The following is a 27768-nucleotide window of genomic DNA, read 5'->3' on the forward strand; positions in this document are numbered from 1 at the left end:
AAAAGACCTGGGAGCGGGGCGATGTATAATATCCAGGTGGAGACCCCTCCCATAAATCATTCACACCTATCATGAATGTACCAGTAGGGGGCGATCATCCAGCTGTCTACAGACCCCGAGAGGCAGATCAGCTTCATAGTTATAGTTACATCCCCTTATACTCCATTTGTGTCAACCAGAAAAGACCCTATCGGGACTGTATTCAGCAATCAGGACAGTCCCTATCAGTCTTTACTGCCGGTCTAGGATTATATTCAGCAACCAGGACATACCCTATCAGTCTTTACTGCCGGTCTAGGATTATATTCATCACACAGGACAGACCCTATCAGTCTTTACTGCCGGTCTAGGATTATAGTCATCATCCAGGACAGACCCTATCAGTCTTTGTGTCAGTCTTTACTGTTGGTCTAGGATTACATTTATCACACAGGACAGACCCTATCAGTCTTTACTGCCGGTCTAGGATTATATTCATCATCCGGGATATACCCTATCAGTCTTTACTGTTGGTCTAGGATTACATTCATCACACAGGACAGACCCTATCAGTCTTTACTGCCGGTCTAGGACTATAGTCATCACACAGGACAGACCCTATCAGTCTTTACTGCCGGTCTAGGATTATATTCATCATCCAGGATAGACCCTATCAGTCTTTACTGCCGGTCTAGGACTATAGTCATCACACAGGACAGACCCTATCAGTCTTTACTGGCAGTCTAGGATTATATTCATCATCCAGGACAGACCCTATCAGTCTTTGTGTCAGTCTTTACTGGCAGTCTAGGATTATATTCATCACACAGGATAGGCCCTATCAGTCTTTACTGCCGGTCTAGACTTGTATTCATCATCCAGCATAGCCATCATCATCGTCCTCTCTGTGTCAGTCTTCACCGTTGTTGCAGCATTATATTCATGAAACAGACCAGGACTCACGAATCTTAGAAAATATTTTATTTCCTTAAGAATATACAAAGAGACGGTCATCATGTAACACTATTCCCTATCCCAACCCCTTATATACAGGAGGAGCCCCCCCGCACCAGGCCGCCAGGTCAGAGACGGTCACGCAGGTCGCTCAGGAAAATGATGTTGTCTGCAAAAAAAAAAAAAAAAAAGAGAGGTATTTAAAAGGATACAACTTTCCCAGAATTCTGAATGGCAGATCAGCAATGTTACACACCAGTTGTCATCTTGTTGCATGATTTTTTAGATGTTCTGGAGTTTGGGAAAGCTGAGTGCTGACCACTGCTTCTGCCACAAGTATTGCTACTCAGCTTTCCCAGACTCCTGAATGGAGTGACAACCTGTGCTTTACATCCCATCGTGCTTCTGTTATGGGACATTATAACACACGCAGAGGTGGTCACTCAGCTTTCCCTGAACCCTGAATGGCAAACTACTGAAGAGTATTGATGTCTCCATCTTTGTATAGTACTTTTTGTTTTGATGCACCTGGTGTTTGCTGTTCTGGAGCCTGGAAAAGCTGGGTGATAACTAATGTGGACAAGACAGACAGATGTTGTCACTCAGCTATTCCAGAACCCTGAAAGGCAAGCAGCAATGAAGTCCGTGTTCTCATAATTCTGTATAGTACTTGCTGTTTTGGGGCCCGAAAAGCTGGGTGATGACTAGTGTGGAGACCACCCCCCCACACTCAACTTTTCCAAGATCCTAAGCAGCAAACCAGCCAAGACCGGCAGAGCTGTAGTCCATGTTTCCATCTCTCTGCATAGTACTTGTTGTTTTGGAGTCTGGATGATGACCAGTATGTACACCATTATGTCACTCAGCTTTTCCAGACTCCTGAATGTCAACTCAATGTAGACAAATAATGATACACAGAGAGCAGAGGATCTGCTGTTCTGGAGCCTGGGAAAGCTGGATGATCACAGACTCAGTCACAGCTCTTACTAGGATTGTCACTCAGCTTTCCCAGTCTCCTGAACATCACGTCAGCCTATAAAAGCAATACTATTGCTTCCATAACGCAGCTTTCCCCGACCCCTGAATGTCAAATCTACCTAAACAAGAAGTCTAATGTTTCCATCTCTTCTGGAATCTGGGAAAGCTGGGTGATGACCTCTACGGGAGCTATAATGGTGGCTATAGTTGTAACTACCCAACTTTCCTATAGACTAACAAGCAGTAAAGAGGCAGTGAGAGCGTGAGCTGTACTGTCGCCTCCTGTGGCTTGCTGGTAGTTGTAGTCCCACCACAGCAGAGTGTCACGGACTGTAGACCGTCTCAGGTCCGTCTCCCTCTAACATCCCCGGACGCCTCCTGTTTATCTCACTCGGAGCGGCAATTATGCTGTCAGCGTTACTCATGGCCGGACGGGAACCTAATAAGAGCAAATCATGTTCTGCCTGTAACGTCTGCTGCACAGAACGTCCCGAGAACCCCGCGCGGGCGACAGACACCAGATAACGCCCTGTGCTACACCCTGCGCCCACTAATACTGGAGTTATGGAAAAACAGCCACATTACAGGGAATGTCAGAGTATATACACCGACTATCTACAGAAAGAGCGCAGTATATATAGGACATTACTTATACCCCAGAGCTACACTCACTATTCTGCTGGTGGGGTCACTGTGTACATACATTACATTACTGATCCTGAGTTACATCCTGTATTATACCCCAGAGCTGCACTCACTATTCTGCTGGTGGGGTCACTGTGTACATACATTACATTACTGATTCTCAGTTACATCCTGTATTATACTCCGGAGCTGCACTCACTATTCTGCTGGTGGGGTCACTGTGTACATACATTACATTACTGATCCTGAGTTACATCCTGTATTATACTCCAGAGCTGTAATCACTATTCTGCTGGTGGGGTCACTGTGTACATACATTACATTACTGATCCTGAGTTACATCCTGTATTATACTGCAGAGCTGCACTCACTATTCTGCTGGTGGGGTCACTGTGTACATACATTACTGATCCTGAGTTACATCCTGTATTATACTCCAGAGCTGCACTCACTATTCTGCTGGTGGGGTCACTGTGTACATACATTACATTACTGATCCTGAGTTACATCCTGTATTATACTCCAGAGCTGCACTCACTATTCTGCTATTCTGGATGAGCTCAGAGCCTGCAGGGCTTGGAGTGAAAGTTAAAGGATCAATGCCGGGGAAAGTCTTGGTGTAGAAGCCTCAAAGGAAATTTGGACACCAAGTAGGAAGTAATCGGGGAGAGTGGTTCAGGTTACTGTAAGGAAGCTATGTTGCTGCCCCCTAGAGGCAACATCTATGTAGACACCTGAGCCATCAAGCCTGTGGCCCCTCCAGCTGTTACAAACCTACAATTCCCATCATACCTGGACAGTCAACACAAAAGCCCTGGCTGTCCGGGCATGATGGGAATTGTAGTTCAGCAGTTTATATGGGTTATATCTTACTCCAAGGTCCAAAGGGTGAGATGATAACGCTGTCACATCAGAAAGACTCATCCCAGTCAGTATCGTCACCCACCTGCAATGATGGTCGTCGCTTGTCTGCGCACATTGTTCTTATCAACGTATTCGCCGTAGTCGATTTTTCCTTCTACGTAAACCCGTGCCCTGAAAACAGGTAACAATATTTAAAGGGGAGGTCTTCTTAAAGGGGTTCCTTCTCAAAACAGCGGCACCTATGAAATCAGGTTGTGTGCGGTATTACAACTCAACCCCATTCACTTTACTGGAACTGAGATGCAATACCCAACACAACCTGAGGACAAGAGTGGCGCTGTTTCCCGAATGAAAACCCTCCATATCATAACCTGCATTGATACTACAAATCCCAGCATGTACTGGCTATCTAGGCATGCTGGTAGTTGTAGTTTCTCCCCATCTGGACAGCATTCGGCTTTAAGGGCTTGCTGGGAGTTGTAGTTTCTCCCCATTTGGAGAACAGGAGGCCATTTCCAGCATCTATAGGGGACTCACCCTTTCTTGACGTGCTGATACGCTACATCCCGAAGCCCGGGGCGGAAAACCGAGATCCTGTGCCAAGTTGTCTTCTGGTTAACGTCTCCCGCTGACAAAAAAAAAAAAAAAAAAAAATTCAAGATATCACATTCTGCTTTACCTGAAAAACCAGTATGAGTAGACTGGGGTGCAGCCAGTGAGGTAATACCCATCATACCATGAGGTCATCAATATAAGTTATATATAGAACTACAAGCGCCTATGGGTATGGCTGCAGTACCAGCCACGACCACATGAACTGATATGGCGCTGTTTCTAAAACTGCGATTACTTTATTGTACCAATCACATGGTGATCCAAAAAAAAACAAAAAACCTTTAAGTCATATATTCTTACTTGTCTGGAACACCTCGCTCTCCCCCGACCTCCACAGCTCATTTGTGGCTACCGAGAAGATGGTGACGGGGTTCTTGCCTTCGGCTTGTCTCATGACCGGGTCCTGGCCGACTCTGCCCAATATCTGCACCCGGTTCAGGGCTGAAAAACACAAGTGAGACGACAGGTTTTATAAGTTTGTGATCGGAAACAATCGGCTGATTTGCAGCTTCAGTCTACATGTAATATTATACAAAGCTGCCTCATCAGTGCAACTGCGCCATCTACTGGTCACAGTGAGCAATTACACCATAAAGCAACAAACAGCGACGATGCTTTAGGGTGAAAACTTCAATTAAACTTAATGACTGGAATCCCAATTCTAACCTAGGGTTATGCTGCCTTGGCACTAAAGAGCTTAGATACAGTTAGATACAGTTCTGAGAGACTTCAGAGTGTAATACACTATTTTTCATGGACTTTATTTGCTCCAAATCGAATCCGACCCAAAACATTTTTTTCTAATCAACTGGTGTCAGAAAGTTATAGATTTGTAATTTACTTCTGTTTAAAAAAAAAAAAACTTGTCTTCCCATACTTATCAGCTGCTGTATGTCCGGCAGGAAGTGGTGTATTCTTGTGCTGTCACCTCTGTCCATGTCAGGAACTGTCCAGAGCAGCATCAGCAAATCCCCATAGAAAACCTCTCCTGCTCTGGACAGTTCCTGACATGGACAGAGGTGGCAGCAGAGAGCACAAGAATACACCACTTCCTGCAGGACATACAGCAGCTGATAAGTACTGGAGATTTTTTAAATAGAAGCAATTTACAAATCTGTATAACTTTCTGAAACCAGATGATTTGAAAAACATAATTTTCCTCTTTAAGCTCAATTCCACTGAAATATTTGCCAAAAGATCTGCCACATGTGAACAAATCCTTAAAGCAGGGATGGGGAACCTTCGGCCCCCCAGGTGTTGCAGTACTACAATTCCCATCATGCCTGGAAAGCCAGAGCGAAAAGATAAAGGTTCCATCGCTGCCTTAAAGTGACTCGAGAAGACAGAATAATAAAATCGTACTCACATCTTTCCAGAACCCCCGAATCTGAGGTCTGAAACCGGACGGACTGCCGGAAAATCTGTGAAGAATAAAAAATGTAATTTTTAAAATGAAGAGAAGGAGGAAAAGGATGAGAATGCGGGAGGAGAATGGAGGAGGAGGAGGACGGAAGAGGAGGAGAATGGCAAAAGATGAAGGAGGAGGAGGACGGAAGAGGAGGAGAATGGCAAAAGATGAAGGAGGAGGAGGACGGAAGAGGAGGAGAATGGAGAAGGAGGATGAGAAGGAGGATGTGGGGAATTATGATGGAGGAGGAGGGTGAAAAGGAGGAGGAGGATGAGAAGGATGGAGGAGGATGAGGACGGAAGAGGAGGAGAATGGCAAAAGATGAAGGAGGAGGACGGAAGAGGAGGAGAATGGAGGAGGAGGATGAGAAGGAGGATGTGGGGAATTATGATGGAGGAGGAGGGTGAAAAGGAGGAGGAGGAGGATGAGAAGGATGGAGGAGGATGAGGACAGAAGAGGAGGAGAATGGCAAAAGATGAAAGAGGAGGAGGACGGAAGAGGAGGAGAATAGAGGAGGAGAATGGAGGAGGAGGAGGAGGAGGAGGACGGAAGAGGAGGAGAATGGCAAAAGATGAAGGAGGAGGAGGAGGAGGACGGAAGAGGAGGAGAATGGAGGAGGATGAGGAGGATGTGGGGAATTATGATGGAGGAGGAGGAGGGTGAAAAGGAGGATGAGGAGGAAGGAGGGGGAGGATGAGAAGGATGGAGGAGGAGGATGAGAAGGATGGAGGAGGAGGATGAGAAGGATGGAGGAGGAGGATGAGAAGGATGGAGGAGGAGGAGGAGGAGAAGGATGGAGGAGGAGGATGAGAAGGATGGAGGAGGAGGAGGAAGAAGAGGATGATGGAGAAAGAGGATAGAGGAGGAGGATGAAAGAGGTGGAGAATGGAGGAGGAGGATGAAAAGGAGGATGTGGGAGATTACGATGGAGGAGGATGACAAGGATGAAAGAGAAGGGAGGAGGAGGAAGAGGATGAGAATGGAGGAGGAGGATGAGAAGGAGGAATTGGAGTATTATGATGGAGGAGGAGGATGAGAAGGATGGAGGAGGAGGGAGGAGGAAGAGGATGGAGGACGATAAGAAGGATGGAGGAGGAGGAAGAAGAGGAAGAGGATGATGGAGGAAAAGGATGAAGGAGGAGGATGACGGAGGAGAATGAAGGAAGAGGATGAAGGAGGAGAATGAAGGAAGAGGATGAAGGAGGAGGATGATGGAGGAGAATGAAGGAAGAGGATAAAGGAGGAGGAGGAGGAAGAGGATGAGGATGAAGGAGGAGAGCCGTTAGAAATAATTCTAATTCTATTCCCCAATATTTGTGCAGTTTTCAGCTAACATCCTGCAGGTTACTTGTATGAATGATTCTGATTGCTGCCATAAAGCGACTACACATAGTGACAGCCAACAACTTTAAAGGGGGTTGCTGGTGCTTCATATTAAAGGGGAACTCCAGCTATTTTATTATTATTTTTTTACTTTAAATCAACCGCTGTCAGAAAGTTATATAGATTTGTAATTTATTTCTATTTAAAAATCTCCAGTTTTCAAGTACTTATCAGCTGCTGTATGTCCTGCAGGAAGTGGTGTATTCTTGGGCTCTCTGCTGCCACCTCTGTCTGTGTCAGGAACTGCGCAGAGCAGCAGCAAATCCCCATAGAAAACCTCTCCTGCTCTGAACAGTTCCTGACATGGACAGAGGTGGCAGCAGAGAGCACTGTGTCAGACTGGAGAGAATACACCATCATAAACTATTGTTTTATAAAGTGATACATGTCATTAGCAGCCGATCCCATCCCTGCATTTTACTCCAACAAAACTTTAGGAAAAGGACAGTTAGAACCTGATAGGATGACAGATTTTCTGTCAGTTTTGTAAACGTGAAGTTAAATGCAGCGATCTGATTGGCTGCCAGTGATAACTCCTCTGTCCCCCTATCTAGGTGTCTGGGTTATTTTTAATGGGGAAGTCTGGCCAAAGGTATATTTTAATATGTTATAACTTATGGAAAGTTAGACAAATTCCTAATGTACACTAATTATGGGAAACGCACATATACGACTATTTCCCTTAAAGGACAACTCCGGCGAAAAATTTTTTTGGCTTATTTAACACACATTACAAAGTTATATAACTTTGTAATGTGGTTAAATACCCGGTCTGGCCCCCTTCCCCCACTTTCCGACCCCCGACCCCCCCCGCCCGGAAGTTAAAGAATATATACATTACCTATTACGGTCGTCACGGTCCTCTTCTCTGGTGTCGAGTGACGTCAGAGCTGGGGGCGGTCCGGGTCTTCTTCCTCCTCGGCGTTTTCATTGAGAGTGAATGGGAGAGAAAAGGCTGCTGGTGCACATGCGCACCAGCAGCCTTTTCATTGGCTGGAGCGCATCACATGGCTTTCAGCTTGCTCAGCCCTGATTGGCTGAGCTTGCTGGAAGCCATGTGATGCGCTCCAGCCAATGAAAAGGCTGCCAGTGCGCAAGCGTGCTGGCAGCCTTTTCTCTCTCATGGACCCGGAAGCAAGAGACATCGCTGGACGGCGGAGGCAGGTGACGGTGAGGCGGACGGCGGGCGAATGGAGTGGCGATCGTCACCGGAGGGATGGTGAGTATGGTGTCTGTGTGTGTCTGTGTTTTTTTTTTTTTGGGGGGGGGTCCCGCCGGAGTTGTCCTTTAATTTAGTAGATCAAGGAGTGTAAAATTCTCTCAAAAAAGTGACGTCACGAATCAGGTGTAATTCCTATGGAGTGTCCAGCAGGGGGTGCACTATATGTAAAAGTCTATGGACTGTATTGAAGTCTATGGAAGATGTAATGTAAAAACTACACTTTATTGATGGATGATTTTTATGGAATAATTTGGGGAGCAAGGACACTTGTTCCTCAAATGGAGGGCACCGAGCAGGGAGGGAGAGAGGTGCCGATTCATCTAACTACCTCCTCCCTCCCTCCCTGCTTGGTGCAGTGGAACAGATAAACACTACTACTACTACTCCCATCATCTGCTCATAGTGATGGGGGATCTCATTGGTACTACTCCTCCCATCATCTGCTCATACTATGAGCAGATGATGGGAGGAGTAGTATCGTTTATCTGTTCCACTTCACCAAGCAGGGAGGGAGGGGGAGGTAGATGCGCCGGCACCACTCTCCCTCCCTGCTCGGTGCCCTCCATTTGAGGAGCAAGTGTCCTTGCTCCCCAAATTATTCCAGTGGAATAAAGTGTAGTTTATACATTACATGACATCTTCTCCATAGACTTCAATACAGTCCATAGACTTCTACATATAGTGTGCCCCCTGCTGGACACTCCATATGAATTACACCTGATTCGTGACGTCACGGTTTTTGAGAATTTGAACACTCCATGATCTACTATATTAAGGGAAATAGCCCTATATGTGCGTTTCCTATAATTAATGTACATTAGGAATTAGTCTAACTTTCCATAAATAATAACAGATTAAAAAATACTTTTGGCCGGAGTTGTCCTTTAACTGTGGGGTGCTGCACAGATACAATACAACATACACATTCAATATATACACACACTGCAACATACAGGTACAGTATTACAGTATATACATACAACACAACATAAACATACAATATATACATACACTACAACATACAGGTACAGTATATACACACACATAGATTTTCATACTCACCTGTGTGGCGGCTCGGCGAAACATCTGCTCTTATCTGGACTTCCTGCTTCTCTGTAAATGTGATCACCTGAAAAAACTAAGAAAAAAAATCCATCTATATAACCCCGACAATGTAAACAATCTGCGTGATGCTGTTGATGGATCTCGGTTTTTTTATTTTCTCTCTGCAAACAGTGGGAGGGAATTCTACACATGAGGGTGGGAAAGATTTTCCGTGGGGCTTCAGGGCATATTAGTCAGATACATTCTAAGGGAAAGTAACACTGATCTGTGCACAGCTGCTTGCTGACAGTTTCCAAATAGGAGAATATTTATTTTTCGTCCATATTAAAATTAATACTGCTACAGCAGCGGGAACTCTGGGAGGGAGGAGCTACAGCAGCAGGAACTCTGGGAGGGAGGGGCTACAGCAGCGGGAACTCTGGGAGGGAGGAGCTACAGCCGCAGGAACTCTGGGAGGGAGGAGCTACAGCAGCAGGAACTCTGGGAGGGAGGAGCTACAGCAGCAGGAATGCTGGGAGGGAGGAGCTACAGCAGCAGGAACTCTGGGAGGGAGGGGCTACAGCAGCAGGAACTCTGGGGGGAGGGGCCAAAGCAGCAGGCACTCTGGGGGAGGGGCTACAGCAGCAGGCACTCTGGGATGGGGGAGGGGCTACAGGAGCAGCAGGCACTCTGAGGGGAGGGGCTAAAGCCGCAGACACTCTGGAGGGGAGGGGCCACAGCAGCAGCAGGCACTCTGGGAGGGAGGGGCTACAGCAGCAGGGCCACTGGGGGAGGAGCTACAGCAGAATCAGGCACACGGGGGGAGGGGCTCCAGCAGCAGACACACTGGGAGGGAGGGGCTACAGCAGCAGGCACACTGGGAGGTTGGGGCTACAGCAGCAGGCACACTGGGAGGGAGGGGCTACAGCGGCAGGCACACTGGGAGGTGGGGGATACAGCAGCAGGGCCACTGGGGGGAGGAGCTACAGCAGAAGCAGGCACACGGGGGGAGGGGCTACAGCAGCAGACACACTGGGGGGAGGGGCCACAGCAGCAGGCACACTGGGAGGTTGGGGCTACAGCGGCAGGCACACTGGGAGGGAGGGGCTACAGCGGCAGGCACACTGGGAGGGAGGGGCTACAGCGGCAGGCACACTGGGAGGGAGGGGCTACAGCGGCAGGCACACTGGGAGGGAGGGGCTACAGCGGCAGGCACACTGGGAGGGAGGGGCTACACTGGGTGAACATTCTGTCACCATAACATTTAAAGGCGTGGTCAGACTATGTGGAGGCGGGGCTTATGGATAAACTAATTCGCACAGTGATGTAAATCATCATAGTGGCCCCACATGATGGCGGAAATAATATAAAGCACGGGTTATTACGGTTATTATAAGCCATGTGACCAGACAGCAATGTTCCTGAACTGACTGCGCCAAGTCAGCTGATGTGGAACTACAAGTCTCAGCAGGCCACGCTATCCTATACAGTCCCAGGATGAGAGCCCTGAGCTGTCAGCACATCCCCAGCCTCCTGTCATCACCTCCCGCCCGGCACTCACCTCTCCAGGGTCAGCGTCTCCTGCACATGTGACCACCAGCAGGGGGAAGACAAATCCGGTGACACAGCGTCCTCACTTCCGGTTCACGTCACTCATGCCCCACTTCCGGCAGTCCTGCAAGCCCCACTTCCGGCAGTCTCATTCGCTCACTTCCTGCAGTCCTGTCAGTCCCTGTCCTTGTGGAAACGTGAAAACATTTGACAAAGAAAAGTGTATATTCCGAATTGGAAACGTAAAACGGAGGTATCACCGGTCATATTAGGCGTTTATTGGTATTTCTTCACGGTTCTGTTTTAATCGTTCTCTGCTGTAATTCCAGTAGGTGTCGCCAGATGGCGCTGCTACAACGTAGTTTTATACAGTTGCTAGGTGATGGATATTTGTGGTGTTTCCTCAAGATGGCGCTGTGCACTCATATAGCCTTTAAAGTTAAATAAAGTAGAACTGGTTACCCTCATAGTTATGCTACAGCCACCAAAGCCCCCTGGTCTCTAATGCAGCTTCAGCGTCCGATAGCAGTGATCTCATATGAAGTGTACTGTATCCCTCCAACTGTTGCAAAACTACAACTCCCAGCATTCCCTGCTGGGAGTTGTAGGCTATGAATTCCCCACCTAGGCTCGGGTTACATCTCGACAATGGCCATGACACCAGTCGGGCATCCAGTCACCACAATGGTGAATAAATGACACACACATTGCCGCAACCAATGAATTTCTAGCCGTAGTCATGGCAACGTGCACACTACAATGTACCAATCCCCCCTCCATAGACTGGGGGTACACTTTTATCCACAGAATAGGGTCTCCAAGCAGTCATGGACCCCCCCACTAAGCAAATACACTGAATAGCTGCTAAGGGTCTATGGTGGCAAAGCACCTTTAAGAGGAGGGTAACATTCATATCCAACCACCACAGCATTCATACAGGACATGACAGCAGTCATAACCCCAATGGACAAGCACTCATCCACCAGTTATGTAGATAGATAAGAGTTTATCCCAAGTTTATTATGCATCACCTTATCCGATGTGGATTGGACGTGTTCCCATATGCAGGTGACAAGCAGCGGTCACAGGTGGACCACCAGTGTAACCAGGGACCTCCCATTCTCATGTGTGATACTGACAATCAGAAAATTTGGGATATTGGGATAACTCCCACCGTAGTGTCTGTGCTGGGCTACTGCATCTTGGCTCTTAGGGGGCATTCACACATCTGTAAATTTGCAGACGTTACGGATAGGAAAGGAATGCAATGGATTTGTTCCTTGCCCAAATTTGCGGACATGTGAATGCCCCCTTATTGAAGTGAAAGGTAACAGAGCTGCAGTAACAGAATATACAATGCTGCATTCACTACAGATGCGGAAACTATGGCTGTTTAACAGGGGTACCAGGTGATGGAACCCCAACAATCAGATACTGACAGTCAAACATTAAAGGGGTACTCCAGCAATTTTTCTTCTTTTGAATTATCTGGGGTCACAAAAATTTACAGATTTATAATTTACTACCAATTTCTAAATCTCCAGTCTTCCAGTACTTATCAGCTGCTGTATGTCCTGCAGGAAGTGATTTAGTCTTTCCAGTCTGACACAGTGTTCTCTGCTGCCACCTCTGTCCATGGTGTCAGGAACTGTCCAGAGCAGGAGAGGTTTTCTATGGGGATTTGCTATTGGATATTTCCTGGTATGGACAAAGGTGGCAGCAGAGAGCATCATGTTACAGTTGAAATACCCCACTTCCTGTAGTACTGGAAGACTTTAGATTTTTTTAACAAAATTAAATTATAAATCTATATAATTTTTTTTTAAAAAAACCTGTTTTGAAAGAAAGTTTCTTACCAAAGTGATTGTATTGATTGCCTGTTGTAGGATCCACTATTGAGGTGGCTTTACTGCATTACAACCCTAGTACAACCCAAGTTAAAGCACCACCACTAAAAGGGACATGTATAACTTTTCAGTCAGTCATTTGGAGGGTTTAATTGCCAAAGTGTGCTCTTTCCCAACTCTCCATGTGATTGAGATGGTCTCTAGACAGAAGCACTCACCTGCCTGCTTCTCTCCATGTTAGGGCTTATTCCCACATCCCATATTCCATGCTAGGGACAGAAGCCCTGTAGTGGACTCTTCCCCTGCCCAGCATCATGTATCAATAGTCACACAGCTGCTTCATTACAGTGACACGAAGACTCAAACACTTTCCCTGCTCCTGGCATCATATTGATACAAGTTGGGTGGGGAAAAATCCACTACAGGGTCTCTCTTTAAGATCTATAGCAGGGCAAATAGGTTTGTCGGTCAAAAAAAAAAAATGCAATCCCCTGTTGGAGATTTTTAAAAAGTCATTCAAAGTACAATTTCAAAGTTAAAATTTTATTTAAAATTTACACAAGATAATTTAAAGTTAAAAAGTCAATTTACAGGTACAGTTGTGAAATATTTTAAAAACCTTTCAAGCCACATCTATAGAGAACGGTGCAAGCGACGGAGGAAGAGTTATTTACAGACAATGATAAGGATGCATAGTAAATCGGGCCTGGGCCAGAATACAGAGGATAGACTTTGTGATAGTTTTATTCTTTGCTGTGGGTGACTTGTCAACATGTCCTGGAGTTATGCTGGGACTTCTGGTTCTCGAGCACCTAATAGCCGCCACAGGTGAAGCTTAATGATCGGGCATTCCTGCCACCCACCAGTCTCTTCCTGCTTTTGCAGAACAAGTCTGACTTGGAGGGAAGGTCCGTGCACTCGTCCTTTCCAGAATTTTGGGCCTGTTTTGCAGCTTTAAGTTCCCTGTGGAAATGGAGAGAAAATTATGTCTAAGGAGTATAACAATGGCTGGAGAAATTGGATGCCAAGTGACAGATCAGCTCTGCTGCAACCTGTGGCATCAGGCATGTTTCATGGAGGACAACTCATTACCATGCTTTCCCCACATAGGACAGGATATCCCTGCCACCCATCGCTGTTCCTTGATAATTCTCCCTTCTCTTCTATGGCAAGGGGACAGACCTGCCATAGCATACACATCAGGGAGGTCTGACAGGTCTGGACTCTATAGGTGATGGTGGGGCCAATAAGGTAGGCTCACTGCTACTGGGACCTGCTACAAATATGTAACAGGACATAGTTCACATTGGTGAAGGCAAATACCAGCAAAATTAACCCAGGAGAGGACATAAGTGATTTCACCAACCTCAGAGTCCTATCTTCGCACCCAAAGTAGATACACAAGAGCCTAATGGTCCATGAACTGACTACTAAGAAAAACCTTCATTGAACATGAGTAGATATTAAGTGAGTCCACCCACCTCTCCAGCATGGCAGTCTTAAATTTTTCTACGTTTAGCTGTTTCTGGAGCTGGGCCGCCTTTCCAAGAGATCGTCTCAGGACTGGGTGCTTCACCAGGGTTGCTGCCGAGGGTCGGGCTGAGGGTTCTGGATGGATCAAAGTCTAGATGGCAGAAGGTAAGGGTGAGAAGAATGTAGATATAGGGCCAAATCTAGGTTTTTGAGCATATACTTTAAGTCCATATATTTTACAAATACTGTGCTCAAAATAACACAAAGCTTTGAGTCTCAAAGCAAGATCTGTAAATCACCCCCCCCCCCCCCCCAACCATCACGTTCCATTTATAAGACTGGAGTCTGATGTGGCAGGGGGTTTCACTATGGCCTCTACACTCTTAAGGGCTGGTTTAAAGTCATCAAGGTACAAAAGTTTGTGCCCTTGGTGGAGAAGAGGAACGGAGTTCAAAGGCAGCCGGTTGGTAATTCGACTGGTGAGCTAACAAAGCGCTTCGCTTGTACTGTAGATTACAGGAAGGAGACCTTCATCTATTTTGTATAACCTAAAGTTGTGTACCTTAAGCAGGTCAAGAAAACCAGGAGAAAGTGACTGAGGAATCTCTGGCAGGTTGCCCTTTCTGATGTAGTGCCAGCTGTCGTCATTGCATGGTAGAGAGCTTGCGCCAGCTGCCACAGTGATAGTCAGGCCAAGAGCAAAGAGGTCAGCCTTCGGAAGCTGGCTGTAATCCTGTAAGAAATCACAAATGCTGCATGTATAACAAGTCCGACATATATAAACCAGCTACACCATATCCTGACAAATAGGACTGCAGATAAAGCTTCCCGAGTTGGGTTTCCATTCAGAATGATAGTAAAAAAGGTGGTATAGGCTACACAAGTAGGGTCAATTATGCCTTGTGGTTCAGGGCACTAATTGTGTTCCAGCAATGTCATTATGCCTGATGGACCAGAATCGGAAAGAGGTTTGGTCAACCTCTATATTCCTGTAGATCAGAAAGGGGAAGTTCATATCCCTGGTCTAAAGCAGGAAAACATCAGGGGATCATCAGCATTATAGGAGATTTTACTAGTTACCCTGGTAAATGCATAGGCAAAGGGTCAACATCCATATTCTTGGTGGCCCAGATCTGTATCTCTGGTGGTGTAGGGCAAGAAGAGTGTCAACATTAGTGTGCCAGGTAGTCCAGCACAGGAGAGTGACTACTGAACTGAATGAGGGCTGCATAAGCCCAGCATTGCAACTACATGAGGTGTAGCCATCTATTTATGGCCTTGTTTGGGGTATATTGACAGTTACAGCTCTGGTGTGCAGCAGATTGGCAGGGGTGCCATGTGTTTAACCCCAACTGATCACATTATTGATGGCCTAGCCCAAGTCAAAGAATACGTCTTTAATTCTGTTTTATAAAAAGTTAAACTCCAATATGGCCGCATAAGAGACCTTTATGAATGATCAGCAAACCCCAGATTTTTTTACTTGCCTCCTGTAGGATCTCATTGGCTAGGAACCTGCTGTCTCCTTCCTCCACTTGTGGGTTTGTAATAGAAGAGACGTGACCAAGATCACCTGAAACCAAGATGACAAATACATAAAAGCTACAGTAAATTCCTCTACCTATGAGGGCACTACGTATAGTCATAATACATTGTACACACCAATCTTATACAAGACATTGGCGGAGGAAATCTCATCCTCTCCATCACTGTCCTCCTGTCCCACTTCAGTCAGCTTCCGACAGATGAAGATATTACCTGAAATAAGGAGAGCAGGCAAATGTTACATGTAGACTGGATGGTTCTTGACATCTTGCCATATATATAATTTTTTCTGAGACTTGGCTGCTTTTTTCCAGCGCTACGCAGTTCACAGGTCAATCAAGGTATAACAGCTCAGCCCCTCATGTCAATGGAGCCAAGTTGCAATACAAGGCATACTTTAGAGGAAAGCAACCAAGTCTTTCAACTTCCAAGCAACTATACTAGTACAATCACAAGCAATGTAAACCAGTACCCACTTGGCTTTATATCCATGTGCACCAGGCCGGAGCTGTGTATATATTTCAGCCCCATGGACACTTGCAGAAGAATCTCCTTCAGCTCTTGCTCCATCACCAGTTGCTCGCTCTTTGCATTCTCTGTGATCAGGTCTTGCAGGCTGCCACCTGGTGCAGACACCGTATAGAGTATTACGTGCCGTGCACAGATAAAACACACTAATATTTCAGGGGAAATTTATCAGGTAGTGTTGGAAGAATTTGTAAGGCAAGCAAGCTGGGGTTATACAGGAATACAACACCAGACACCTAGGAACTTTATTGTTCACGCAAGGTGGGTGATGTTGAATTGCCTTTTATACCAGCTAACCAGCAGTCACAAATTGCTGGTGTCACAAGACCAGACAACACAACAAATCCCCCATAGCATGGCATCTCCCTGGCCTTACCATTACAGTATTCGTTCTGTATGATCATATGGTCATCTTCTGCCCAGGCAGAGTAATATCGCACAACGTGTGGGTGATGGCCCAGCACAGCATGGGCATAGACTTCTCTTAACGCCAGCTGCCTGCAAACCAGAAATCTACTTTAATTCTAAGATTTAATAAAACAGACAAGGATTTTTCCAAAGCAAACCATTTCAGTACTTTATTTAGTACCTCCATACCCCGAAGCATTGGTTCCATGTAGGAAAGAGTAAATTTACAATAAGAACAAAGCAAAGTACTTCATTAGGATTGGCTGCTGGCTTTGAAGTCTGTGCCGCTCCATGCCACTCCTCCCTGGGTGCAGAGAAAAGCTGGATAGAGTGGTGGGAAACTGGGAGAAGTTTTCCAGGACTGGATCCAGCTTTTCCCAACACCTGGAGCGGCACAGACTTCAAAGCCAGCAGCTTGACAAGCGGACGGCCAATCCTAATGAAGTGCATCGTTTTTACTGTAAATTCTCTCATGCCTAGTTCCAAGGAAGGCTTTCTATAATAAAACATCCAATACTGCACACCAGTTTTCCCATTCATCCATGCTACCCTTGTCTTCCTATGGCCGAGGCAACAACTACAGTGATGTTGACACATTACCGCTACATCCAGTGATTCCTTGTAATGGGTCATATGTCGAGACCATGGCCGTGGGAGTGGCAGGGGAATGTTATGGTATTACTTTGTTATTTTATAGGAGAATTGTGTATTTTATGTAGTTTGCCCTTATTAAAAGGCAATTCCACTAAGACAGCCATACAACATAAGTGTGACTTACTCATCCGTGGATCCAGCTAGCGGTTTCTTCGATCGCTTTATGGCGTAGATGCAGCCGTCCAGCCTCTTTACACACTTGTAAACTGCTCCAAACTCCCCTGCCCCGATTCTCTCAATTTCCAGGAATTCTGTCTTATATCGGGACACCATGTTTGTTTCACGTAGCACAAACCTCTAAGGGAGTAAACGTTTGGGAAACAGCTATACAAGTTTGTAGAAGCCATGTGTAGGTGACAGTATTAGAAAATTCTCACTAAATCCTCTACTCTTGTTAGTGGTTACAAACAGCATCTCTTGCTCTTGAGGACCTTCCTTTTCCCATATTACAATGCAGCACACTAATTTGACTAGGCGCTGTGCAATGCATGGATCCCCCTGTGGGGGCACTGTGGGGAAATTGAACACCTAATATCAAGATTTTCCACCAGTGTTAAGGAATCTCAATAGAAACACTTGGGGAATCAGCTTGCTATGGGATTGGCAACTAGAGAACATACATTTTCATTAACCATGGTATCAATCCTGGACTAGTAGGCATCATGGTAGGCAAAGTAAGCCTTTGAGCACCCAATTAATGGACCAAGCCAGACTACTATTCATATGAAGGATTGCATTAACCACAATTTATGAATTGTCCATCTCCGACCAGTCCTTACGGTTGTGGAGGTTGAGTGGCTGAATTTTAATACAAGCTTTGCCCTAAAGGTATACACACCTTAGAAGGGAGTCCTGAAGAAGTTTCCCTCTCCCTGTATTTTAACGGTGGATCAGTGCTTAAAAAGGGAAAAACACAAAAGTTATTGTTTAAGATATATTAAGATATTATTTAAGATATATTAGTTTACTGCTGCAGGGCAGCTTATATATTGAATGTATTCTCTATGACCAACACTGTGGTTGCCCACTAAATTTAAATCAGGACGAGACCTACAGGACCCAAAGAGCCCCATTATTCCCATCCAAGGAGCCTAAAAAGGCGCAGTGGTCCAAAAATTGACGATTGCCCTGACGGTGAAGAGGAGGAGCAAGTTATTGGGATTATGGGTAAACCGCTATACCCAATCCAAGCTGAACCTTTCTACCAGGACACCGAGTAGGACCACATTCTTATTTTAGAATGCTCAAAAAAGCATAAACCAACCGTAACCACATATTTAATCACCTGCAGTGTTCGGCCTTCCTCTTCCCATTTGAGGTGAGCTGCATTTGTCGATACGTTTCAGGGGTAAAAGGATTAATGTTGACCAGTGCAGGGTCTTCTAGTTCAGCACCTGTTCCAGCCGCAAACCTTAGAAGACGCTGACCCCTACAGGGCACCCGTGCACCTGGTGATGGGAGGTTCTTGTACAGCAAACTCTGCAGGGAGAAAGTTTAAAGGTGTTGGCCACTTTATAGTAAAATAGTTCAGTGTACAGTATTAGTAACTGTACTCACTTCACTTACTGACAGCAGCTCCCTGTGTACCTCAGAGCTAAAATCAGACTCCCCTCATCCAGGCTGGGCTGCCCTGCTCTGTGTTTTGTCCATAAAATGGCTGACATGGAGAAGCATGTGACCATGCCCCGCCCCCCTGTGTCCACCACTGAGCCTGTATATGTCTATGGAGGACACAGGGCATGGTCACATGCTCCTCCATGATTTTAGCTCTGAGGTACACAGGCAGCTGCTGTCAGTGTATACATTGAGTACACTTACTAATAAATTTGTACTTACCTATTTTACTATAAAGTGGGCAACCCCTTTAATAGTTGCAGAACAGCTAAAACCCATTTTAAAAGGTTCAGAGCAAAAGATTACATGTACCATTGACATCTTTCTAGCAGTTTAGCTCATGGGGGCTGAACTATACTGGAAAGAACTGTAACAATTAAAAGTGTAACTATTCACTGAAAGCAAGCAGAGATCTTGAAATTGCATTACAACAGTATTAGAATGTACAATGTAAGTTTATAGAGACTGGAAACCCCTCTAAAAATTGAAAGGTTCCTCCTTATAAAAGGGGTTTTCTATACCTTTGGGGTGTATGGCGTATCACAAAGTTTCAGCTTCTTCCATGTGCTGTAATGCAGGGGGGTCCCGGGACATTCCCCCTCAGCGCACAGCTTGGCTGGAGGAGAGCAGTCACTGTCAGGGCTGGCATCCTGGGACGGAGATAGCCCCCTCTCGTTCCTCTGGGGAGTGACCGGGAAGTGGCTTTTATGGCTCCTCCACATCAGGTTGTCATCTGCTTTTTCTGAACGTGGAGAATCTTTCCCATTGCTTAGTGAGTCATCCTCTTCACCACTAGAGAAATCCAGCTTCTGCACAACTCCAGAATCATGCGACATCGTGTGCATCATCAGACCTGCGGGTGACGGCCATGTTAAAAAAAATAAAAAGACAGAACACACAATAGTCAGAAATACTATACGAGGAAGGGTATACATACCATGCAGGCAGCCCATACAACCTCTGTGAGGTCTCTAGAGAGGGGCGCAGCCCAGTGATTTCTACCTCACTTATAAGGCAGAGGCCTTATTTCTACAAATGAAGGCCTCTGCAGGAAACTATCTACAGTTGCTACAATGCTAACAAAGGGGCTTTCCCAAGATTAAATTTTATCCCCTAAACAAGCTGATCAGAGAGGGTCTGAAAGATCATGAGCATTGGGATCCCAAGTAGCAGTGTTATACTTTGTGGTTTAGAAGTTCTATAGAATTTAAATGGAGCAGCAGCCAAGAATGTGTCCATCCATTTGTTCAAGGGTCTTATAGCCTCCATTGGCACGATCAGTGAAGTTCCCAGTGGTCAGATTCCCACGATTAGCTAGTTTAAACCTATGGAGGACTCCTTTCATATAGGAGTATAATACAGTGTGTAATTGCTGATCCATATTCTACCTATTGATTTCTATTGCCACAAAATAGACCACAAAAGTCCAGAAGAATATGTAACCTGTATTGAGAATGGCTTACTCCATATCATATGTAACTCCGCAGTCCATACACCTCAAATCCCACTCCTAGCCTCTGCTTACCAGCTACTCCCATCCTCCGCTGGGCAAAAAATAAAAAAGACACAAGTCCTCCTGAGCCCTTGTTATATAATGTGCTGCAGCCATCCTCCAAACACCTGTCAGTGACTACTCGTGCCTGAGCGCCCCTCCCTGTTAACCTCCTCCTTGCTGAAATGGAAATAGTAGAAAATCTATGTCTTGGGTTGGGGATCTGCACCCAATATTTATGTATATGAACAGACCTACACCAATGAAGTTACATATGTTTTCGTATGGTGTCCTATTCTGGTATCACGTGTTGCAATTTATTTTCTGCTTCAAAACCCAGATATGTCTTCTTGGTTCACTTTTATGGATAAAATTGCCACTCATGTCTGCAGCGGCACATAAAGGTACGGCTTTGCACAATTCTAGGGGATATCACTAGAGATGAGCGTTTCGCTCATCTAAGGCTAGGTTCACACTGCGTTTTCAGCATCCGTTTAACGCATCTGTTTTTTGAAAAAAACGCATAAAAAACGGATTGCAAAAAACGGATTCATTTGTGTGCATCCGTTTTTCCATTGACTTCCATTATAAAAAAAAACGGATCCGTTTTTTTTGACGGACCAAAAGGGACAAAAAAACGTTGCTGACCCTATTTTTCTGGACGTTAAAAAAAACGGATCCGTTAAACAGATGCTGAAAACGCAGTGTGAACCTAGCCTAAACAAAGTGAAGCGCTTCGTTTGATCAGCACTTGTCTCATCAAGCTCGCCGGCTTTCAGTGCTGCTCTGCTCCCTGCCGCTCCACCCCGGGTGCCGGGAAAGGCTGGATCCAATCCTGGGAAACTGGAAGAATTGGATCCACCTTTTCCCAGCATCCTGGCGGGCTTGATGAGTGGAGCACTGATCAAACTGAGGGTGCGTGCACACTACGGAATTGACGCGTGTAACCCGCGACGTATTCCGTCACTCGTCCCCGCACGCCGCGCTTTTCCGCCCCTGCCATAGACACTATTCTGTGCACGGGCGGATTCCGCGTTCCGTCGAAAGAATTGACATGTCAATTCTTTTGGTTATACGCGGCAGTTCCGTAGTGTGCACGCACCCTAAGGCAGGGTTCACACCTTGTTTTTGCAATCCATTTTTTTTCATCCGTTTTTTGCAAAAAACTGATGCATTTGTGTGCATCCGTTTTGATACGTTTTTCCATTGACTTCCATTATAAAAAGAAACTGATCCGTTTTTTTTTTTATAATGGAAGTCAATGGAAAAATGCATCCGTTTTTTTCATCTGTTTTTTGGCAAAAAACATTGCAAAAATGTAGTGTGAACCCTGGCTAAGCGCTTTGCTTAGTTTAGATAAGCGATTTACTCATCTTTAGTTTTCACAGTGCAAATTATTACTAGATAGGGCTATATAGTTTCTTGCATCACCTTTAGGCAAGGTCCACACATTGTTTTTTGGGCTCTGTTCAATGTGCATATTATTTCACCATAAAGGCTATGTTTACACAATATACGAACAATGGCCGCTGTAGTGAGTGTCTTGAAATAGCGGCTGTTTTCAATCTACTCCAGGTTTTGGTTGCAAAATACTGAGCAAAAATACTGTGTGTGAACATAGACCTACGGTTGTCTGTTACAGTTCCTCAACTATTCTATTGTATAAAGCAAAAAACAAACATGTATATATATATATATGGAATCAGCAGGGATTGAGTTTTGTGGAGCTAGACAACCCCTTTAGGATTCCATCAGACACAGCTTTTGCACAGTATTTTTGGGGTCTAAAAAAAAACACTAAAAAAACCAACTAAATACTGCCAGCAGTTTTCCTGTTTTTTTGCTGTTTTCCTGCATTTTCTTTTTTTTAGTGTATATTACTATAGACATTTTTATCTCTGGCATTTTATCCCCTGCATTCTTCAGTCTTTAGCATGTCATTTTATTCTTTTTCATGTCATTCCAAGATTTATAATAAAGAACTGGGGCAAAAATGCCAATATTTATGTAGATGTTTTTCTAAGGCATTTTTACCGCCCTATATGGAGCAAAATCTGCAAATGCACTGAAAAATGCCGTTTTGATCCGTTTTTCCATTTACTTCCATTACACAACGGACACAAAAATTAGGTTGAGTATGTTTTGTGTACGTAAAAAAAACAGATCCGTTTTGATCCGTCTTTTTATAATGGAATTTAGTGGAAAAATGGATCAAAACTAATGCACCCGTTTTTTGCAATAACGTAGTGTGAACCCAGCCTGCCCTGTTCGGGTAGATTCACACTGAGTATTTTTCCAAAGAGAAAAAATACCACACAATATGCAACAGAAATTTTGAGGGTAGCCTTGGATTTCTGTCACATTTTCTACCTGAGGTTATGGACACAGATTAGCTCATTTAATGGAGCCAATTGGTGGCGGTCACTTTTAGAAGAAATAATCTCAGGGTATTCCAGTATCCTTGGATGCATGTCTAACAAAAAATATGTGATGCAATTTGCTGTGTGAATTGTGATGTGTATTTCTATTTGGTGGACCTGTTTGACGGTCCAAGAGTTTTAAAAACAAGTCCATGAGTACTTTTGCTGGGAGGTAGATTTCCAGACAAGAGAAATAACTCTCACTCCTGAGACCAACTGTGATCCCAATATACAGCTGGGGAAGTTCACCACTTTGCACCCCGCTCACCGGCCAGAAGATCTGACTTGTTCACTCCATAGACAGTAATGAGGATTTGAGAGCCAAGCAGAATCACACTCCCCCCAGCTGTGTCTTGGGGTCGCAGCTAGCAATTTCACCATTTCTGATACAAGAAATTATTATTAGGCTCTGTGGCTTCCATGGTGCACCAGATACCCTGTCCCTGGTCTCCCACACACCTCGCAAATTTCTAGATGAAACCCTTGTGATATACTTTGTTAGGTTATGTAAAAACAACGGTCGTATTTTAAAACAATGTAAAATATGGCCGTTGTTTTTACATAGTGTGAACCTAGCTTTAGGCTGCATTCACAGGTTATGTATATAGAGTCCATGCATGTACCATATATATATGGAATGTGTGAATGGTGCCTTAAAGGGGTACTCCAGCCAAATCTAAAAATTCAGGTTAGGCAGGGGGTGGGAGAACATTATGAAAAATCCATACTTACCTGTCCCTGTGCCTTGCAGTAAAGCGTCACCAGCTCACTGACCGCTAGCGGTATCCAGTTTCCTCCTACTTTTTACATTGTCATGTCCCAGCAGGAAATACCTGTTCAGAGAATCAGTGACTGCAGCGGTGTCCCAACCCAGTCATTGACTGGCTGAGCGGGCATTTTTAGGCCGGGACATGGTATTGCAAGAGTTGCAGTAGTACGTATGGGGTCCGTGACCTGTGACACTGCGCTGCAGGGGAATGGGTTGGTATAGCCTCTTTATTAAGTTTCCCCCACTGGCTGCCAACCCTGGATTTTGGAGACCTTTATTTACTTATACCAATTTCTTATGATATACTTGGTTTTTTTTCCAGGTTATGCAAAAGTGCCATTAGTAGCATGGAACACTGGTGTCCCCCCAGGTACTGTAGAGAATTTTGTGTCTATTGTTTGACAAACTTTTAAATTAAAACACATAAATGAATATGCATCCACAGTTTGGCAAATTGCAAGCCAAACTCAAGATGCACAGAGGTTGGTAAATCTGCCCCACAGTGTAGTCTGCCACCTATCTGGACGTAACTTGGCATCATTACCTGTAACTGTTAAGGCCGTATTAGATGGCTCAGTTCACAAGGTAAGGGAACGTCAGTCTGCTACCAAGCCTATTACACGGTTCTCAAGCCTATTACATGGCTTGAGAATCATGCAGCCCTTGCTTTATTTAGCTGTTGGCCATGCATTTTCTATTACACACAGATATGCATGGCCGGCGGACATTGATTTTCAGACATGTTAAAAGACAACGATCAGCCGATAATCTAGCATTTGCTCTCTCATTGTCTAATCGCTGTCTCTGTTACACGGGGAGATATCTGATTCAGCAGATAATCGCTCTGCGTAATAGGGCCTGTGACCACATGGCTTTGGAGTGTTGGGGGTATGAGACATTATATGTGTGTAGGGTTCCAGTTTAAAAATAAGGGAGCAGAGAATGAAAGCTTTAAATAGAAATTTATGGTCTTTTACAAACTATAGACATTGTAAAATGAAAGTGAGAAAATATAGGCCAGTGACACGTAGATAATTAATGAGACTAAACATTTTCTAAAAAAAAAGAAACTTAGCATTGCAAAAACCCTAATACAGTATTACAAGAAACAAAGGACTAAGACCTGGATTATATCATAAACTTTACACAAATATGAAGCTATAAAGGTATACAGCAAAGTATGCTAAGAGTTGTTGTGTGGCCTATGTGTTGTATGAATGTAGCGTCAACTACAACTCCCGGCAGTAGAAGAGTTTTACAACATGATGTAAAGATTATATGGCATATTTGAAACAGAGCCCACTATGTTGTAAATGCTGTCTAATCTGCGGGCACCATGTTATAGAATAGGAGATTGGTATATAGAATTGTAAGCAAAGTTCAAAGGTAACTTGAAACTTATTCATGAAAATGTTTGCTCATTCTGGTCTTAAGAGTCGGGTGGGTGGACCTACTAGATGATTGACAGCTGATCTTTCACATGACATCTCACTGACACTGATTTTCTGTTTTTATTGACAAAGAACCTTCATTTAACCATAACATGGCATGGAGGGGCTCGGTGAAGGTGGCGGTGAAGGTGTGTAAGTGTCTGATGGGGTCACACAGCTAATAAAAGGACAGCTGCCCGGCCTCATAATCCAGACAGATCCTGACTCTATTACTGGAGATATTGTCAGGTAACTGTGTATATGTGGCATCATATATCACCCCATACAGAGTATCAAATTTCCTCCCACATAAACCCCAAGATTTATTACTTCCAATATATGACCGACCTCCCCTCCTGTCTATACTGGGATAACACATCGACACCATCCATTCCCCTGATCTACTGATCTCCACATCCCAGTAATGTCGCCCTGAGGAGAATCTCCTGCTGCTCATCACCTGAGTATAATACTGAAATCTCTCTGCTGTTTCTGGACGATTCTGCTTCTCCCATGTCTCAGTTGCAGTTTTCAGGTCGTTTGATATAAGGAGATAATCACCAGATGTGTTTACATCCAGTAATATGTCTGCAGGAACCTCTCCATAGATCCATATATCTATTATGTCACATAATGAGCGGAATGTGTCTGAGATCACAGCCATATCCAGATCATCTACATCATGGGGCTGTCTATTATGTCCCCCTGTGTTCTCATGACCTCCCTCCTCCTCAGGATCACACAAGTCACCTGTGTCTGGTTCCTGTAAGACAGTCAGTGGATCCGCTATGTTACACAGCTCCTCAATGTGTCTCATCTTCCTGGACAGCTCGTCCTTCTTTATTTCCAGCTGCTGGATGAGAGCAGACAGTGGCAGTGACTCCTCCTTATCCTGCCTGGAGATCTCGCTCAGGACCCTCTTCTCCAGGTCGTCCTGCTTTTTCCTGAGCTTTTCTCCTGCGCTCCTCCACACTCCGTACTCTTTTCTCAGTCTCCTTTCTCTTTGTCATCAGTTTCTGGAGAACATTTCTCAGTTTCTTCTTCTTCTTCTCAGAGGCCTCATCCAGCATCTCCACCCGGTGTCCCCGATGTTCTCCGGCCAAACTGCAGGACACACAGATGCAGATGGCGTCCTCAGTGCAGTAATATTCCAGCATCTTCTTATGGACAGAACATTTCCTCTTCTCCAGGGAAGTGCTGGGCTCAGATAAGACGTGTTCTGGTGACTTGCTCTGATATCTCAGGTGTTTATCACACAGAGAAGCCTCACAGTGCAGACAGGATCTCACAGCAGGTACAGCAGAGTCCACACAGTAAGTGCAGCAGATCCCGGTTTCTGTCGGTGTTGGAGGAATCAGCAGTATATTCTCCATTAGTTTACATAGAGCTACACACCTCATCAGTGCAGGCCGCTCCTGATACTCTTCTCTGCATTCAGGACAGGAATAAACTCCAGCCCCGTCCTGTGTATCCAGCACACGACCAATACAGAGCCGGCAGAAGTTGTGGCCACATCTCAGCATTACAGGATCTGTATAAGTGACCAGACAGATGGAACAGTCCAGCTCGTCTCTCAGAGCAGCAGAAGCCATGGCTGACGGAGGAGGAAGAGAGGAACATAACTACAATTCTCTGTCACCCAGAATTCAAAGGACAAATGTAACTATTTATACACAGGAAAGGGTTGATCCTTCACTAGTAGGAGTTCAAGCAGGTTTATAAACTCAGAAATAATCTCATGCTTAAGATTTCATTGGAGTATAGATGTGCTGCGCCTTATCTTTACTAATATCTGCTTTCACACCATAAAAATATTTCTGTCAGAGTATTGCATTTGGAAATGCTTCTTTGTGTTTCACCACCATATATGATAAAATGATATGAATTTGATTTGTGGAGCAAGAAAATCCTTTGTCATTGTGTTTGCAACATACACCTGAGGATCTAAAGATGTATTTAACATGTTCAACTACTTTTCTAAGTAGATGTAGGTTCCTAGATAAGAAAAAACAAACAAACTATAAATTGATACAATATATTGCCTTTGATATTAAAATTCATGTTGCAGTGAAATGGAGGAGCTCTCTTTTCATTTAGCTTCCGTTATTTTATTGTATGAGAAAATTAAAGTCTTAGGCTGCCTTCATACGTTCCGTGTTTCGTCCATAAAACACAGATGACATAGATGGTGAATGCTTGTCCTGGACTATTTCCCCGCCTAGCATGATAGCTAAGGAGAGCCACACTCCCCCCACCCGTATCTCATGGTCACATCTTTAGGCACTGTGGTGTCCATAGTCCACCAGATATCCTGCCCCTGGTATTCCACACACCATGCATATTTCTACATTTTGGCGCATATTTGATATACTCAGGGTCGTATTACACGGTCTGACACAACATTGTAAGTGAGCGCCGGTCTGCTAAATCAGCGCTCACTTACAGAGCCCATACATGGCTCGATTATCATACAGCAAGGGCTGTATATATATATATATATATATATATATATATATAATTAGCGATGTCCATATAGCTCTTGCTTTGGTATTAAAATAATAGAGAAGTACTTACCTGTCCAGGCTTCCCTGGTTCCTGTGTTCCCCACTGACTGCAGCCCCCTCTGGGATTTCTGATCCCGTCTCTGAAGTGACAGGTCACTCAGGCAATCACTGGCTAAAATGGGACAGTGCCGCAGCCAGTAATTGGCATAGGTACAGGTTCGGAAGTACCAGAGGCAGCTGCAGTAAGCAGATGCCATGGGCCGAGGCAGCTACTAGGTAGTGTTGCAGCTAGGTGGGTGTTGGGTTAACCCTTCCCCAAGCGCAGTGCCCATGTGTCAGGGGATGTCAGGGGGTTCCAACACAAAGTGCCCAAGTAACCCAAGTGTAAGGTGTAGGTGCAGGTGCAGTGACATACAAAAATAGAGTAGAGTCCAATGACAG

The 27768-nt window shown here is 44.9% G+C and overlaps 2 protein-coding genes across 2 annotated transcripts; both read right to left on the minus strand.

Moving 5' to 3' along the window:
* Positions 1 to 945: 945 nt before the first annotated feature.
* Positions 946 to 10755, minus strand: SSBP1 (single stranded DNA binding protein 1). The gene is made up of 7 exons (XM_069967241.1): positions 10654 to 10755; positions 9111 to 9186; positions 5402 to 5456; positions 4336 to 4476; positions 3958 to 4048; positions 3503 to 3591; positions 946 to 1102 (listed from the first exon to the last, which is right to left on the minus strand). The coding sequence occupies exons 2-7, from the start codon at positions 9132 to 9134 to the stop codon at positions 1062 to 1064; spliced, it is 441 nt and encodes a 146-aa protein (XP_069823342.1). The 5' UTR covers positions 9135 to 9186; positions 10654 to 10755; the 3' UTR covers positions 946 to 1061.
* Positions 10756 to 13088: 2333 nt separating this feature from the next.
* On the minus strand, positions 13089 to 26415 carry WEE2 (WEE2 oocyte meiosis inhibiting kinase). Its single transcript, XM_069967174.1, is given in 13 exon segments — positions 13089 to 13453; positions 13972 to 14114; positions 14526 to 14696; positions 15451 to 15536; positions 15626 to 15721; positions 15985 to 16131; positions 16413 to 16534; positions 17223 to 17395; positions 17937 to 17994; positions 18384 to 18577; positions 19234 to 19565; positions 25574 to 25758; positions 25760 to 26415. Coding segments are annotated over 13 exon segments (2514 nt in total). The 3' UTR covers positions 13089 to 13302.
* Between the last annotated feature and the right edge of the window lie 1353 nt (positions 26416 to 27768).

Source organism: Dendropsophus ebraccatus, chromosome 1 (assembly GCF_027789765.1).
Source record: "Dendropsophus ebraccatus isolate aDenEbr1 chromosome 1, aDenEbr1.pat, whole genome shotgun sequence".
Taxonomy (NCBI): domain Eukaryota; kingdom Metazoa; phylum Chordata; class Amphibia; order Anura; family Hylidae; genus Dendropsophus; species Dendropsophus ebraccatus.

Bases quoted from the DNA above. Each gene is read 5' to 3' on its own strand.
- SSBP1 (XM_069967241.1), bottom strand. From the start codon at position 9,134: ATGTTTCGCCGAGCCGCCACACAG. The intron at 4,477-5,401 runs GTGAGTACGATT...TGTGTTTTTCAG, and splicing joins TTCGGGGGTTCTGGAAAGAT to CCCTGAACCGGGTGCAGATA. The intron at 1,103-3,502 runs GTGGGTGACGAT...TTTTTTTTGCAG, and splicing joins AGCGACGACCATCATTGCAG to ACAACATCATTTTCCTGAGC.